General features: G+C 45.8%; 1 protein-coding gene across 1 annotated transcript in view; it reads right to left on the bottom strand.

Moving 5' to 3' along the window:
• PRRC2B (proline rich coiled-coil 2B) overlaps positions 1 to 13,441 on the bottom strand; it is a 51,377-nt gene that overhangs the window by 27,004 nt on the left and 10,932 nt on the right. The window contains exons 2-12 of the mRNA XM_050908168.1: positions 10,075 to 10,242; positions 8,925 to 9,102; positions 8,605 to 8,707; positions 7,527 to 7,599; positions 4,572 to 4,715; positions 3,669 to 3,910; positions 3,140 to 3,261; positions 2,535 to 2,677; positions 1,824 to 1,914; positions 1,211 to 1,403; positions 509 to 824 (exon numbers count right to left, since the gene is read on the bottom strand). Of these exons, the coding sequence (XP_050764125.1) occupies positions 509 to 824; positions 1,211 to 1,403; positions 1,824 to 1,914; positions 2,535 to 2,677; positions 3,140 to 3,261; positions 3,669 to 3,910; positions 4,572 to 4,715; positions 7,527 to 7,599; positions 8,605 to 8,707; positions 8,925 to 9,102; positions 10,075 to 10,189 (1,720 nt within the window). The 5' untranslated portion in view covers positions 10,190 to 10,242. The remainder of the gene's footprint in view (positions 1 to 508; positions 825 to 1,210; positions 1,404 to 1,823; positions 1,915 to 2,534; positions 2,678 to 3,139; positions 3,262 to 3,668; positions 3,911 to 4,571; positions 4,716 to 7,526; positions 7,600 to 8,604; positions 8,708 to 8,924; positions 9,103 to 10,074; positions 10,243 to 13,441) is intronic.

The raw sequence follows: 13,441 nt of genomic DNA, 5'->3' as shown, positions 1-13,441 counted from the left end.
GATTTGCCTTTACAGCTCTAGAGGGCTTTGTCCATCTTGTTTTAGTGATAAATTCCAAGATCCTCCTCTGCCATCAGCCTTCTACTTAAGCACTAGGGGAAAAAGTCCATTTCTCCTGTTACTCCTTAAATCTGTCAGCACTTACTAATAACTGATTTTCTGATCTGTGGCCCATGAGCACTTTCTTAGTATCATCATCCAATCATGAGAAGATTGAGAGGCCCGTTCCAATAAGGTCTCTGCTAGCACAGCTGACTGAGCATAAAAGGCAACCAAAGAAGTTTGCACTTGTTTTAATAAGATTTTTTTTTTTTTTTAAAATGAACCTTCATCGCCAATCCAAAACACTCTGCAGAATATGTGAAGCAGCTGATCTCTCAAGTACAACTGAAGTACCCTCTGAACGCTTCCTCCCAGGAACTCTCCCCCCCCCCCCACTTCAGGTAAGAGATCGGCACAATAACAAAAAAGCAGTTTTTACAAGGTGGGGCAAGCAATGTTTCTTTACCTCTACGGAAAGCATGACCATTCTCTTGCACAGCATTTTTCTCTGTGCTTGGGGGTCGCAGGTCGTCATTCTCAGTGTGTTTCTGGGTCTCCCCACTCTTCTGAGCCAGTTTGCATTTCTGATCAAGTTGCTTCAGCTTTGCAGCGCAGGCTGCCAGACGCTCCTCCCTGGCTCGTCGCTCCTCCTCCTCCCGTCGCCTCCTGGCTCTCTCAACAGCCTCCGAGATCTCAGAGTGCACAAACTTCTGTCTCAGTGGCACTTTTTCTTCTTTATCCTCGAGGGACTGCTGTCTGAGAATATTTCCCAGTGTGGGCTTCTGCCAAAGGAAAAACATTCCTCAATAAGCATGGCCCAAACATCTCCTGTATGTTGAGCTTTGCATCCCAAGCTGAGAAAATCCCCTCCTGACTCCCTCCCCTCTATCCTCATGCACACAAATCCCCCTTTTGGTGGGGAGTTATTGCTATCTGGTTCAGTATCTCCATTTTCTCACTGTCTGACAACCCCACTTCTCTGGACCAGCTTCAATTTTTTTTCTCCAGTGGGAGCGCTATGCAGATGGATTTCTCTCCAGCTGGATATAAACAAAGCATTGACAAATTCATCAGCATCTCGCTTTCAATAAAATGTCAAACTGGCCTCTTAAGGACAGTGACGCGTCGCATCCAGTAGCACAAGCCCGCTCACATGAGTTCAACCTACCTGATACTCGGATGCAGAGCTCCAGCCATTCAGCTTCCTCGGAGGCTGCTGTGAATCCTGCACTTTCCGGACTGACCGGGACAAGCCAGCTGAGTCACCCCAATTCTTTCCTTCCTCCAAGGTGTGTTTGACATCTGCACTGTCTGCAGAGCTCAGGGACAACTGTCGCTGCCTTCTGGGATCCCAGCTGCTCCTGTCATATAAACAGCTTTGCTATTACATTTGCTACTTGCCTCAAAAAGCACTTGCAGCCTTATCAAGTGGCAAAGGCAACTGACTGTAACAGAAAGGAAAGATCGAAAAAACAAAGAAACACCAGAACAAGCAATGCGCTTTTCCTCCTAAGGTGCATAAGGATTAACACCACTATTGTTCAGCAGGAGAAAGGTGAGATACAGAAAGGGGAGGAGGAAAAAAGCCTGCCATCCTGGCACTCAGCTTCAAGACCTACGCACATCCTTGAAGCCCACTCAAACAATGGCCAGTGGAATCAACAGAGTCACAGTACGAATCAGGGGATCAAGCCTCAACATTTAGAACAAGTTATTAAAAGATCCTGGTATTGTTTACTTTTACTGAAACAACTGTAGGTGCGAATACAGCCACTTCTTACCACTTCTGTCGTCCATCTTTAAGAGTTTCTTCCTCTTCCTCATCTTCACTAAACTTCAGTTTCTCAGAGTAATCCACCTCATCATGAATGCCTACAAAGGCAAGATTGGAGAAGGGATATATGAGAGGAAAGAAACAGGCCCCTTGTCCTGATAAAGCTTATGCCCTCTCTGGCACTGAATCAGAGAATGCACAGGCTTTGCATAAAGTACTTGGAAAGCCGAATGTCCACCACAGGTACTGGAAATGATGCGAGTAGTATGGACCCACACTGCTGAACAGCTGGGCTGGTCCCAGAAGAGGAGCAGCAAGCAGTCTGGGAATGGGGGCTGCAAATGAGGAGACAGCCACCAAGCTAGACTGTGTGTAATTGGATACTGAACGCCATGACTGAAAAGGTAGGACTAACTCTTCTTCCCAGCAGCCATACCACTATCCTCCTGCTGTTTGGCATTTTCAGCTTTTAGGAGTCTTCAGATCCGGTTCCTTGAGTACAGTGTGATGGAAGGATCAGAAGGATCCATTGTGTCATCATTTACACCAACAGCAATTTCACAGCTACAGAGCCCGTCTTTTCCTTCCCCTCCTTCCTTCTGTGGCAGTGAAACAGAGCCACCAGAATATCCTGGCTATTTCGTGCTTCAGGGAGGAGTAACTACTTTGCTTCACCCCCTAAGTTGTTGCCTGAAGCTAGAGAATGGGAGCACCTTACCTGCCCATCCGTCATCCGCATCAGTGTCTAGTTCATCCAGCCCCTTTAGGTTCTCTGCATTGATAATGGTGGGCCGAGGTGCCCTCTCTACTTGCTGCCGAACTGGACGTGTTGGGCGAGACAGGCTGAGCCTGTTCTCTTTTCTACAGGGAAATGCAAAGAAATGGTTAGAAACAGCAAACAGTAAAGAAAAGAATGCAGAGCTGAGTTTGTAACAGTGAATCAGTCCTTTTCTACCATGCACTTACATACAATGGCTCCAAGCTTCTCTCCCTGTCCAGCAAAGTTTCTTTCCCTTGTCTACCTGGTACCCACTTCTAAGGCTTACAGATCAGATCTGCAATCCTTCCAGTCCAGGATCACACCCAACTACTTCTCACGTCCACCTGCTCTTCAGACTCACAGTGCTTACAGTCCTGCAACATTTCAGATGCTGCTGTAGCTGGAGCAAAGCACTGCTTCTTTGGGTAAAAATCAGGTTTCCTCTGTGGCTGCCTGCAACTTCACCCACGCAACTGGATCCTGGGCCCAAATTCTTGCATAGTTTAAGGTTCACGTCACACCCTGAACCTGCCTCTCAAGTGGGACAGTCATGGAAGCCTTACCCATCCTGGTCATTCATCTGGTATTGTCTGAAAGGTACCCGGGGCTCAAGCCGAAGCTGAGGAAGGGGGAAAGACCCTCGGTCCAGCGATGCAGGGGTCTCAGATGGCTGTTGTGGACACATCTGGAATAAGGCAAAGCAGAATAGTCTGTTTTTTCCCCTTGCCACAGGAAGGCTTACCCAGATTAGGTTACAACATGAGTATGGTAGCTGCATCTGCACAAAGGGAAAAACAAACACTTCACGTCTGGCTGCCTAACAGGCCATGTGCTAATGGTTACCCTCTCCAGCTCTAGAGGGAAAGCAGCAACTTTCCCTTGGGCCGAGCAAGGCTGTGCTACATTATGCTAGCATGAAAGGGTAAATGCACAACAGGGGAAACTAAAAACAGATCAAGAGAAGGATCCCTGAACAAGCCCTGTGAACCAACTCAGAGTCCAGAAAATAGATATCTCGGCTGACTTCTTCAATCCACACACACATTATAAGAAGCAAGGACATTACACAGCTGTGGGGAGAGGGCAACTTACAAAAGCAGGTAGCATGTCATGGTACGTAGGTGGTTGGTAGACATTTCCCATGAACTGCGAAGCCCCTTTGCGGACAGGCTGAGCTGGGCGGAGAGACGGCTCCTTCGGATCGCTGGCACTCACTGAGGAGGGGGCTCCGTCTCCAGTGCTAGAGGTCTTGCTGCCCAGCTCAGCAGGGGAGGCGGTCAGAGATGTGGCAGAGGTTATGTTCCTCCCACCGCCCTCCCTCCAACTGGTGACATCTGGAAAGGAGGTAATAATTATGTTAACATTTGTAAATGCAGACAGTCACTCTGCCAGAAAGTCTCAAAACTCAAAATACTCTGGTCAAGCCCTAATTACACTAAGCATGTAGAAAAACATCAGGGACCAAGGAAAATTTCCAAATGTGTTTATTTTCCTAAGAGACCAGCAGCATCAGCCGTTACTAAGTAACTGCTGCACCAGTGGTGTCCTTATTTATCAATAAGCCTAAATTCCAATCAACTCTGCTCCCCATCTCCACAGTCCTTACTCTGCAAAATTAAGGCCAATTAGATCATGCACAAACACTCCAAGAGAAGCCACATTACACCACCCACTCATTTCACTTGTGACTCCCCTAGCCCAGGGGGAAGGGGCCTGCTTTGCAACATTACACAGCAATTCTTATTAAACAGTGTAGTAAATGACAGTCCATACTTGGCTGTCAGGACCACAGAACTCAGCCAGCAAACATCAGCACTACATGCGCATCTGTGGTCATTTGCTAAGCAGCTTGATACATGTGAGCTCATAAAAAGATAAAAGGAAACGTAAGGATGGAATATCTGATACTACTGTGAACTGGCATCCCCCTGCCCAAAACACAGTCTATGGGGTTATGGGCTGGGATAAGGCAGAAAGACACAATCTTTCACTTACTCTGGGGGCGGAGGCTTGGTCCTGGCCCATACGACGGATCTAAGGCGCCCTTTTCTTTGCCAACCTTGTCCTGCTCGCCAGCTGCTTTCAGCGTCGGAAATTCCTCGGGAGAGAAGGATAACAGTCGGCTTGAGGCCCTTGAACCTGTCAGACAAATAAGTGTGGGACTCAGAGAAGATCTTTCCACTCTTTCAATTCCCTTATGAGATCAGCCTGGAAACACGTTTCCTGAGAATCTGGGCCTCCAGCATATTTAAACCCAAATTACTATCATACCAGCACCTCAGCTCACATCCAAAACACCCTCAGACACTGTCACCAACACAACAACACATGTCCTCACCCAGTACTCCCACACTCTTAATTTGGGATCTTCATTTAAATTCTCATGTTCAACGAAGTCAGAGTGAACTTTCCGAGCTTCCAATTATTTTTGTAAAGTACAAAATTCAGACTGAGGCAGAGATACAAATTTTGCAAGATTGCTTACAGATGATACCCTGTTATCAAGTATTTGACATTTCTATTCAGACTCCTTCTGCTCAGATCTCACTCTACCAAGGAAGTCTATTGTTAAGATTTCTAGCAATATACTCAGTGAAAGACCACAGATAAGGACTGAGTGCTATAGGCTATACCCCACTCTCCTCCCTGCTGCAGTATTTTTAAGATGCAGATCACGGGACAGATCAGGCCAGGCTCATTTCTAGCCACTGGCAAACTGTCTTGCCGAGTCATCAGCCACCCTAGAATGACAGCGTTCTGTCCATTCTAAAGATCTGCCAGTGACTGGAAAACAAGACACAGCAATTCTCCTAAACCTGTTGGCAAGATAACACTGAATAAAAGGAAATTGTCAGCATTATTGCACTACTAAACAATAAAAAAGTTGGTTTTTTGAGAACTGTTTCTTGGTGTTACTTGGCTAATGCTCTTTTTAAAAAGGGCATTTCAGAATTACCATGTTAGAAGTGTCAGCCATGAGTACTGAAGACCTGACAAAAGAATCTCATCTATCTTTATCCTTCCTTGCCCTAAAGAGTCAAGAAGGATTGGCTTCTTTAAGTAATTTTCACTTTCTGGAACTTGCACACTGCACAAGACCTCCCATCTGAAGATTTCCAGGGAAGACGATGCAACTGCTGCACATCTTCAAATATTTCGGACAGATGAGAATACACAAGAAGCATATTGCTTGAATACACCACAAAATATCTGAGATGTGCAGAGAGTTCTGATTTCTACTGCATTATTCTACTGAACTAGAATGGCAATCAGAATATTAACAAAATGTAAGTGTCTTTCAGGGGAGACTTCCACCCCCAGGTAAGGGTGCACAGCGTAATGACTGTCAATGTGCAGGCATTAACAATTTGTACTCTAACCCTAGGCAGCATCACACTGATAGAAGTTTGGTGCACCTTTTTTTCCTCCAAATGCCCCTTACACAGAAGACACAGGCATGGAGCAGTCCATAATTAATTTACTAGACCACATTTCTTCAGGATATGCCCTCCAAGAAAGATTTTACAGCAGTAATACCTAAAAGGGAGCAAAAAGCAAACGACTTTCCTCTTTGTCAGTAATATTAGAAACTGCTGTATTAGCTTAGAAGGAAAAGCAATTGTTCAATGCCACTGTAGAAGAGATGCGAGGATTGGATGGCCTAAGAAGTCCTTTCAGCCAGATTTCTGATGCTTCTGTGATTCAATTACCTTCTAATTAAGCTGCTCTTAGCCACATATGCAACTCTTTTCTTGGGTTGAGAACTCTATATTGATAAGTGTGACCTAGAATGAGTTTTCAAAAAATCTTAAGAACATTGTTAGATGACAAGATTTCAAAACGACTGTACAGGAGGTCCACACAGCAACAGTCTCAAAAAAGTACTAATTGACCAAACAAGACACAGTCTTTGCACTGGTCACCAACCTCAGGCAAGCACAAGTCTCTGCTTTAACATTTAGCCTTTGAGAAACACCCTCCCATTGAGGGACTCATTTAATTTAGGATAAGTTTGTCCCCTCCATTTCTGCAATCTGCAGCTGTCTCAATTCTTTCAAATCTCTCTGCAATGTCACTCGACAACTGAATGGTTCCAGGTCTGTTCACAGTAAAACAGTGGAACTGAGCTGTTATACTCACTATCATTTTAATGGTAGTACTCAGTGCAGCTGGAAACCACCTCCTGTGTGGAAATGGATGCATCTCAAGACAACTAAACTCCCAATTTATGTTAACACTGCTTCAGGATCCTCAGTCAAGCAGAAGCCATTAGCAGCACAGTTACTCAGGGAGACTTAATAGAAAGGCCTCAGCCAAGGCGTAAGCAAGTGCATCCTGCAACAGCTTCAATGTCACTTCCACCCACTAATACCCTTGGACCAAGGATGCTATGTACAGCCTCCCTGAGTATTATCATTACAGCCTCACTTTTGACTGCCTAATTAGGTGACGCTCCCCATGCTACTAGCCATGGAGATGCCTACATTTCCAGTCTCCTCTTCTCCTTTCTTCTTGTCTTCTAAACCAATTCCTTCCCTCTTCCACTCTGTTTTCTGCACCTTTATTACACTTGCTCTGGGCTGATGGAAGATGCTTATGAGGGGGGCAAATGTTTCCCTTCTCCCTCAAAACCTTCACGTCCCAGAACTCCCTGTTGCCTCCCAAGTGCATGAACCATTCTGGTTCAAGATGGCGATGGGACACATTCTGTTCAAGCTGTGTCTTGCACTGGCAGACCTGAACAGATGCAGTTGCATCATTCCAGACAACACGCCACACAGATTGAAAACAAGACTCATATGGCCTCACTGCACTGTAACCAAGACAGCTGTGTCCCATTCCACACCAGTCTAGACAGGGAGGGCAGGAAGAAATGGAGTCTACCCCATCTCATGCCTGTCTGGGAGAAGCAGGCACATAGCCAGCTCCACTTCTGTTTATCATACTCACCACCTTCTTGTCCTGCTGGCTTTCCATTCAGCTGTGCCCATGACTTTGGTCCACCTGGCACTGAATTTGTACTCTGAAAACAAAACAAAACACAAAAAAAACCCCAACACCCACAGATCAGTGAAGTCTCATGACTCTTCCTCATTTCCTGGCTGGCACCTGCTACGGTTCAGACCTCTAGATCACCCAGATGTCACTGGATACCACAGGTCTCCCCAGCTTCTTGTTGGGGCTAAAGTTAGCTGCTCCCCACTCCAGTTTACTATGATGCTACAGCAAAAATCTTCTCTGCTCTGTCTCTCATCTCTCCTCTGCTCATCTTCAACTATTTCCTCAAACCATTCCTCTTGCTTTCCTCCCTCTAATCAAGCTTTCCCTTTGTTCTGTTGCATTTTCCCATATGGTCCCTCTTAATCTTCTAGATTTGTTCCATGCTACACCTCAGCTTGAAGGCTACCCTACTTTCTCATGCATTAACCACTCTTCTCCTCTTCAAAACATAACTCCTGTCCTGATTTCCCTGAACCTCAAGGGCTGGGAAAATTTTTTAAACTAACAGTGTGAAATCTGCAGCACAGAGGGGTCAGGTCCCTGCGCTCTCTGGGGAAGCTTTCTTACTTGCCAGTAGCTTTTTCAGGTCCTGACACTGGCTACTTCTCCCACATGACCAGATCTCTTCTTATCAAGTCTCATCAGGCTGGGAGCAAGAGCTGGATCTGTTGTCACCAAGCGACACTTGAATTAGACCCACAGTAAAATAGTTTAGAAGTGCTAACCAGCCATCCCACATTCCAGCCATTCTTTCTAGATTGAAGCTAGACTTTCTGCACACACTTGAAAGGGACAGAGGTAACGTGCACAGAATTACACTCTAACTGCAGCACAGCATTCCTGGGGCACAGTAACTTGGAGTCAAGAGAGTCAGTTCTACAAGAATTGATTATACAGGAGCTGTTCTGTAAATTGCAGTCTGCTGACTCTTACTTGTGCAAGGCAACACAGACAATTAAAGAAAACCCTCAAGCTGTCTGGGGACAGGGGAAGCAGGGTGGCAGTCACAGAGACTGCTTGCACCTACCTCCTGACTGATTGACTGTGTCGGCTTCTGTAAATTGGAGACAGATTTCTGCAAACCCTGCTGCGGCAGCGACTCCTGCAGCTGTGCAGCCGTCACACTGGAACTGAAGAGCGACAGCAGAGGTGAGATCAAAGGGGAAGGAAGGCAAGAAGACAAACAACTCCAGCAATATAGCAGTTGCTAAAAGATCAAGCTAACATTGGCTCTACACTGGCATGGACAACAGAGAACTGATCACTGTAAGGTCCAACACACAGCACAGCAGTGCACAACTACTGCTGCTTGCCTGACAAAACTTAGCAAAGAGTAATTCTACCTACCTCTTTTGGTCTGGCTGATCCTGCTTGTTTGCCCATCCTGTACCGTCCTTGGGTACTATAATGATGTTGGGGTCGTTTCCTTTGTTCTCAGACTTCAAGCTAGGCAAGTTTGCAGGAGGTGGCATGCGCCGGGCAGCAGCAACTTTCCCAAGACTCTGTAAGCCATGTCTAGGAATAACTAGTGAGAAAGGAACAATGGCAGGTCATAGAGGGCTATATCCTGCTAGATAAGTAACCTTAATTAGCATACTGTGGCTGGGTGCAGTCCCAACAGAACTGTATGACAAGCAGCACCACTGCTGCTATGTCAACATACAGGTCATTTCCCACAGGACCACGGTGAAGCAGCCGTCTGTCGTAGCAGCTGGCTAACAGGCAGCCTCCTACTACAAGAGTCGGGAGGGAGAGAGAAATAATTCTCCCTAACAGAAAATGCTCACAGAGTCTTTTAGGTACCTGTGTAGATACTCCTCTTTCATTTCACCAAGGAGAAGCAGCATCGCCCTTGGGGAAATGGCCATCCAAGCCCACCTCTTAGCAGACAGACTGGTAATCTAACCCAGGAGCTCTGAGGTCTAGATTTTCCTGCTCTACCCACCAGATCACATTTATTAAGATGGTATTTTATTTTCTTTGGTTTTCTACTCCCACACCAAATCCAGAGCCAGTCCAGGCAATGTTTCCATTTTTTTGACCCCACCATCTACTTTTGGTCACATCTCTACTGCAAAACTAACTCAAGTTCTTCCCCAGAGGCCTTCAGTCCTCGACTCTCACCTCATGCAAGGTCTGACCAACCTAAGGCACTTCAGTCAGCTTAACTGCCCTGTCTTGGTATAGCCTAAGGCCCCGGTAAGGCTTTCACTCAAGTTTACAACCTGACTGCTTTGCAGCAAGGACGCAGGCTAAACGAAAGGGCCAACAGTCCCCCAGCTGTTTTGCCGTACTTCCTCCGTGTCTCTACAATAACAGCAGCACAAAGAACTGCAGACATTTTCCTTGAAGTCCTAATGAAACACAGGCTGAGACACCAGCACAAACAGCTCTGCAACCCAGCTGCTTCCCACTGGGCATCCTACCCACAGGGCAAATAATCCAATTTAGCTCGGCAACAACACACCAAAAGGAGCTTTCTGAAGGCATTTCTTACCTGTAGTTCTGATAGCTTCTATTGACTTTCCTTTATACTTATCAAACAGGCTGAGAGTCGAGTACTTGCTTTTCCCATCCTTTCCCTTGGTTATTTGCCCCAAACGATCGGACATTGCGATGAAATGTCATCTAGTAAGGAAATTTCTCTGCGCCGCTCCCGATCTGCCTTTTAATGAAAGAGAACCAGGGAAATGCCATCAAACGGATTATTTAGCCACAGACAAGTAAAAAGTAAAACATGCACAACTGCTAGAACTGCAGATATTCCGTGAGCAGACGCACCAAGTTACAAGGTTTTAACCCCCTCCTCTTTAGTCACAAGAAGCTTGTAGGATTTAAGATTCATAAACTGAATGAAAAGAACTGCAGGAACACACTTCTCACAGCATCAATTTTTTCCTGCCACTCTAGTGCTGAAAGAAGTGAGCTTCTTTTAAGTATGAGAATAGGATTCCTAGACATAAGTGACAGAAAAGCACTGTATCTTATGCCACACCAGAATTTATCATTGGGTTTCCCACTGAAGCACTGGTAGCCGGGTTTGTAACATTTAGGATTATGGTTCCACACTGGCCACAGTTAATGACTCGTACCAGCAATTAATGCTTTGAAAGCATCACCTGAAGGCAACAGAGTTATTTCTTCAAATTCCCTTTTCCCATCTGCTGGCCATGAGAGAGAGTTAAGGAGTCCAAAAACCGCTCAAATGAAATGGGTTCAACAGTTCTACCATGAATCCCGAAAACACTTTAAAAAAAAGATTACATTTCTCTGTTGCTGGCACCTTCAACACCATTTTTAGCTATAAATATACTTTTCACAATGGATGTGGTTTGTTAATTTTTCAGTCTGATCTTTGCTGGCACAACACGCTGTGATTAACACCCTTCATGCAGGCAGTCTCTTTACTTCCACTTTTTGGCTCTTGGAGCCTAGGACAAAGCTGAAACATGGGGAACACACATACTGCAGGTCAACTTTTATGTCAGAAAAGAAACTTTGCTTACTTTCAATGGACCTTTGTTTTTTCAAGCATAATTCTCTGTTCTAAATTTTCTCAAATCTAGGAGCTTAATCTAACCTTTCACACATAATTTAGATTTCCAGATTTCTTGTTGTGAAACCTCCACTTCAAGCCTAAAACTTGCTATTATACCATCTGCTAGGTCCCATCTTAGGGTTGCAACTCTGTGTTGGAGAGTTATACAAAACGCTATATAGATCGGACCTTCCCGCCCTTCACCCTTTGTGAAACTCATCCAGCTGAAAGCATGTTTCAAATGCAGTCAGAAATCACTCTTTCTGAAAGAAACTGTATCTGACCAGAGGCTACAACTCCCACCAGCAATGCCTTATCAAACATGATTTCCAGGTAAGAGGATTAGTTCATCATGCATTATGTACAAAATAAAGCACAGATCACAAACATGTTGGATACAGCCAGTTTGAGAATGTACTGCGATCTGCAACGAGCCGAGTAAAGCCCATCTAAAGGCTGCTGCCAGGGACCAAGTTTCTGACCAATAAACCTGGCACCATACAGCGTTCGTTCTTGCATTGCAGGATTTAAATCAGGCCTGGCAGGAGCAAGAAGCTGTGGACTCTGTGTGCTAGGCAGCAAGCAGCGTGGTCAGGGTAGAGGAAGAAAAGCATTTTCTGTCACTCAGTAACAGCATCCACAGGATGCTCAGGAAAACCACCAGGCTCCAGCAGAAGTCCCTCACAGCCACCTTTGCTGGACCACCACATGGGGCTGCAGCACGATGGCTTGCAGAGGCAACAGTGCTGGCCAGCATTCTTGAGGCACCTCTTCCTGCAGAGTAGCAAACAGATCTTTGGCTCCAGTCTGGTTCAATCTTTGCTCAGATGGTCACCGTGTGCCTAAGAAAACAATAGCTCCTCCCTCACTTGCCAGTTTCCACTGTATTTTATTAGTAGGACAGACATAAAAGAGAAAGGGAGAAAAAACACTGATTAGCATGGACTTGGCAGGAAAGGAGAAGCTGAACTGAGAACAATGACCTGTTTGAACTGGCAGAGTTGTGGGGAGCCCCAGACCAGAGCGAATAGCGGAGGGTGCTGCACGCCAGCCCTCAGCTGTGCTGGCAAGAGCACAGCCACCTGCTTTTACAGGTATATTGAGTCTTGCAGAGAGAGCCTGGCTCGGGGTCTATCCAGACCACGTCAATCCTGTACCAACCTCACACAATCCCAAGCAATAAAATCCACTTTGAGGTTTAGAAAACTCAAATCAGAAAATTAGTAGGCATTAGAAAAACAAAAAAAGAAAAAAAAACCAAACCAAAAAAACCCCTACCACATCAGGTTCAGGAGTTAGCCGGTTAACAGAAAATCCCCAAGTTCCTGAAACTCAGCACACAAACAGCACGCAGAGTAACACTGCCAAAGAGAAACCCTGACAACCGGTTATGTAACTGGGTCTCAGCTGCCTCTTGATTACATCTTATATCATTAAAAGGATGCAGGAGGAATAAACAACCACTCCAGAGCAGAAGAGCTGGGGACATGTCGGGATAAAGCCCCTTGTCAAACTTTCTGAGACAGCCACAACTGCTGGATAAGTGAAATTTACTTTGAACTCCTTCAATGCTTTGAAGCTGAAAACGTGAAACACAGCTTTGTTTGTGTGTTACGTGTGTGTTCCAAGGGGGGAAACAAGTCCACGGAGAGGTGAGACAATTTCCATACAGTCACTGTGTGAAGAGGCTGCAGCAGCACCGAGCCCACTCAGAGCCATCCCGCAGGCAGGACCTTGCTGCCTGTGCCTTCTGACAGCAGCCAGCTGCAGATCTGAGCTAGTCCATGGGCGTTATTGGCCAGGGGGATCACTCAGCACCCAGCTCACCCACAGCACTTCAGAGAGACCATAGAGCCTCCCAAGGCTGTCACGACACTGGACTGTTTTTCCATCACACAGTCAAGCAGGGAATCCAGGCAGGGATCATTGAGGCCTTCCAGTCTTGCAGAGGGAAGCCATTTCTGATAAAAATCAAGTTCATTAAGAATTGAACTGCCAGCCTGCATGCTTATTATTAGGAGAGCTAGAACCAGAAGGCACATGTCGATGCTGACAACTGAAAACTGACAGCCTCAGCAAAGCCTCTGACCTGTGCTCAGGGTTACCATGTCCGATAGCTGACCCTGAAGAAAGCATTATCCCCCATTACAGAGAAGTAAAAAAAAAAAAAAAAAAAATCAAAAATAAAAAAAAAAAATCTCCAGCATTTCTGCAAGATTTCTCTCTGGGTTTATCGAGGTCTTTGGGGGAAGGTTCGCTATCCGTTTTACCATGGAGCTTAGCTCTTCCTGTTCTCAAGACTAGCAATGTCTCCTGTAATATCCAG

The sequence above is a fragment of the Gymnogyps californianus genome, chromosome 18 (genome assembly GCF_018139145.2).
Source record: "Gymnogyps californianus isolate 813 chromosome 18, ASM1813914v2, whole genome shotgun sequence".
NCBI lineage: Eukaryota > Metazoa > Chordata > Aves > Accipitriformes > Cathartidae > Gymnogyps > Gymnogyps californianus.
This window is presented reverse-complemented; position numbering and strand designations above follow the sequence as displayed.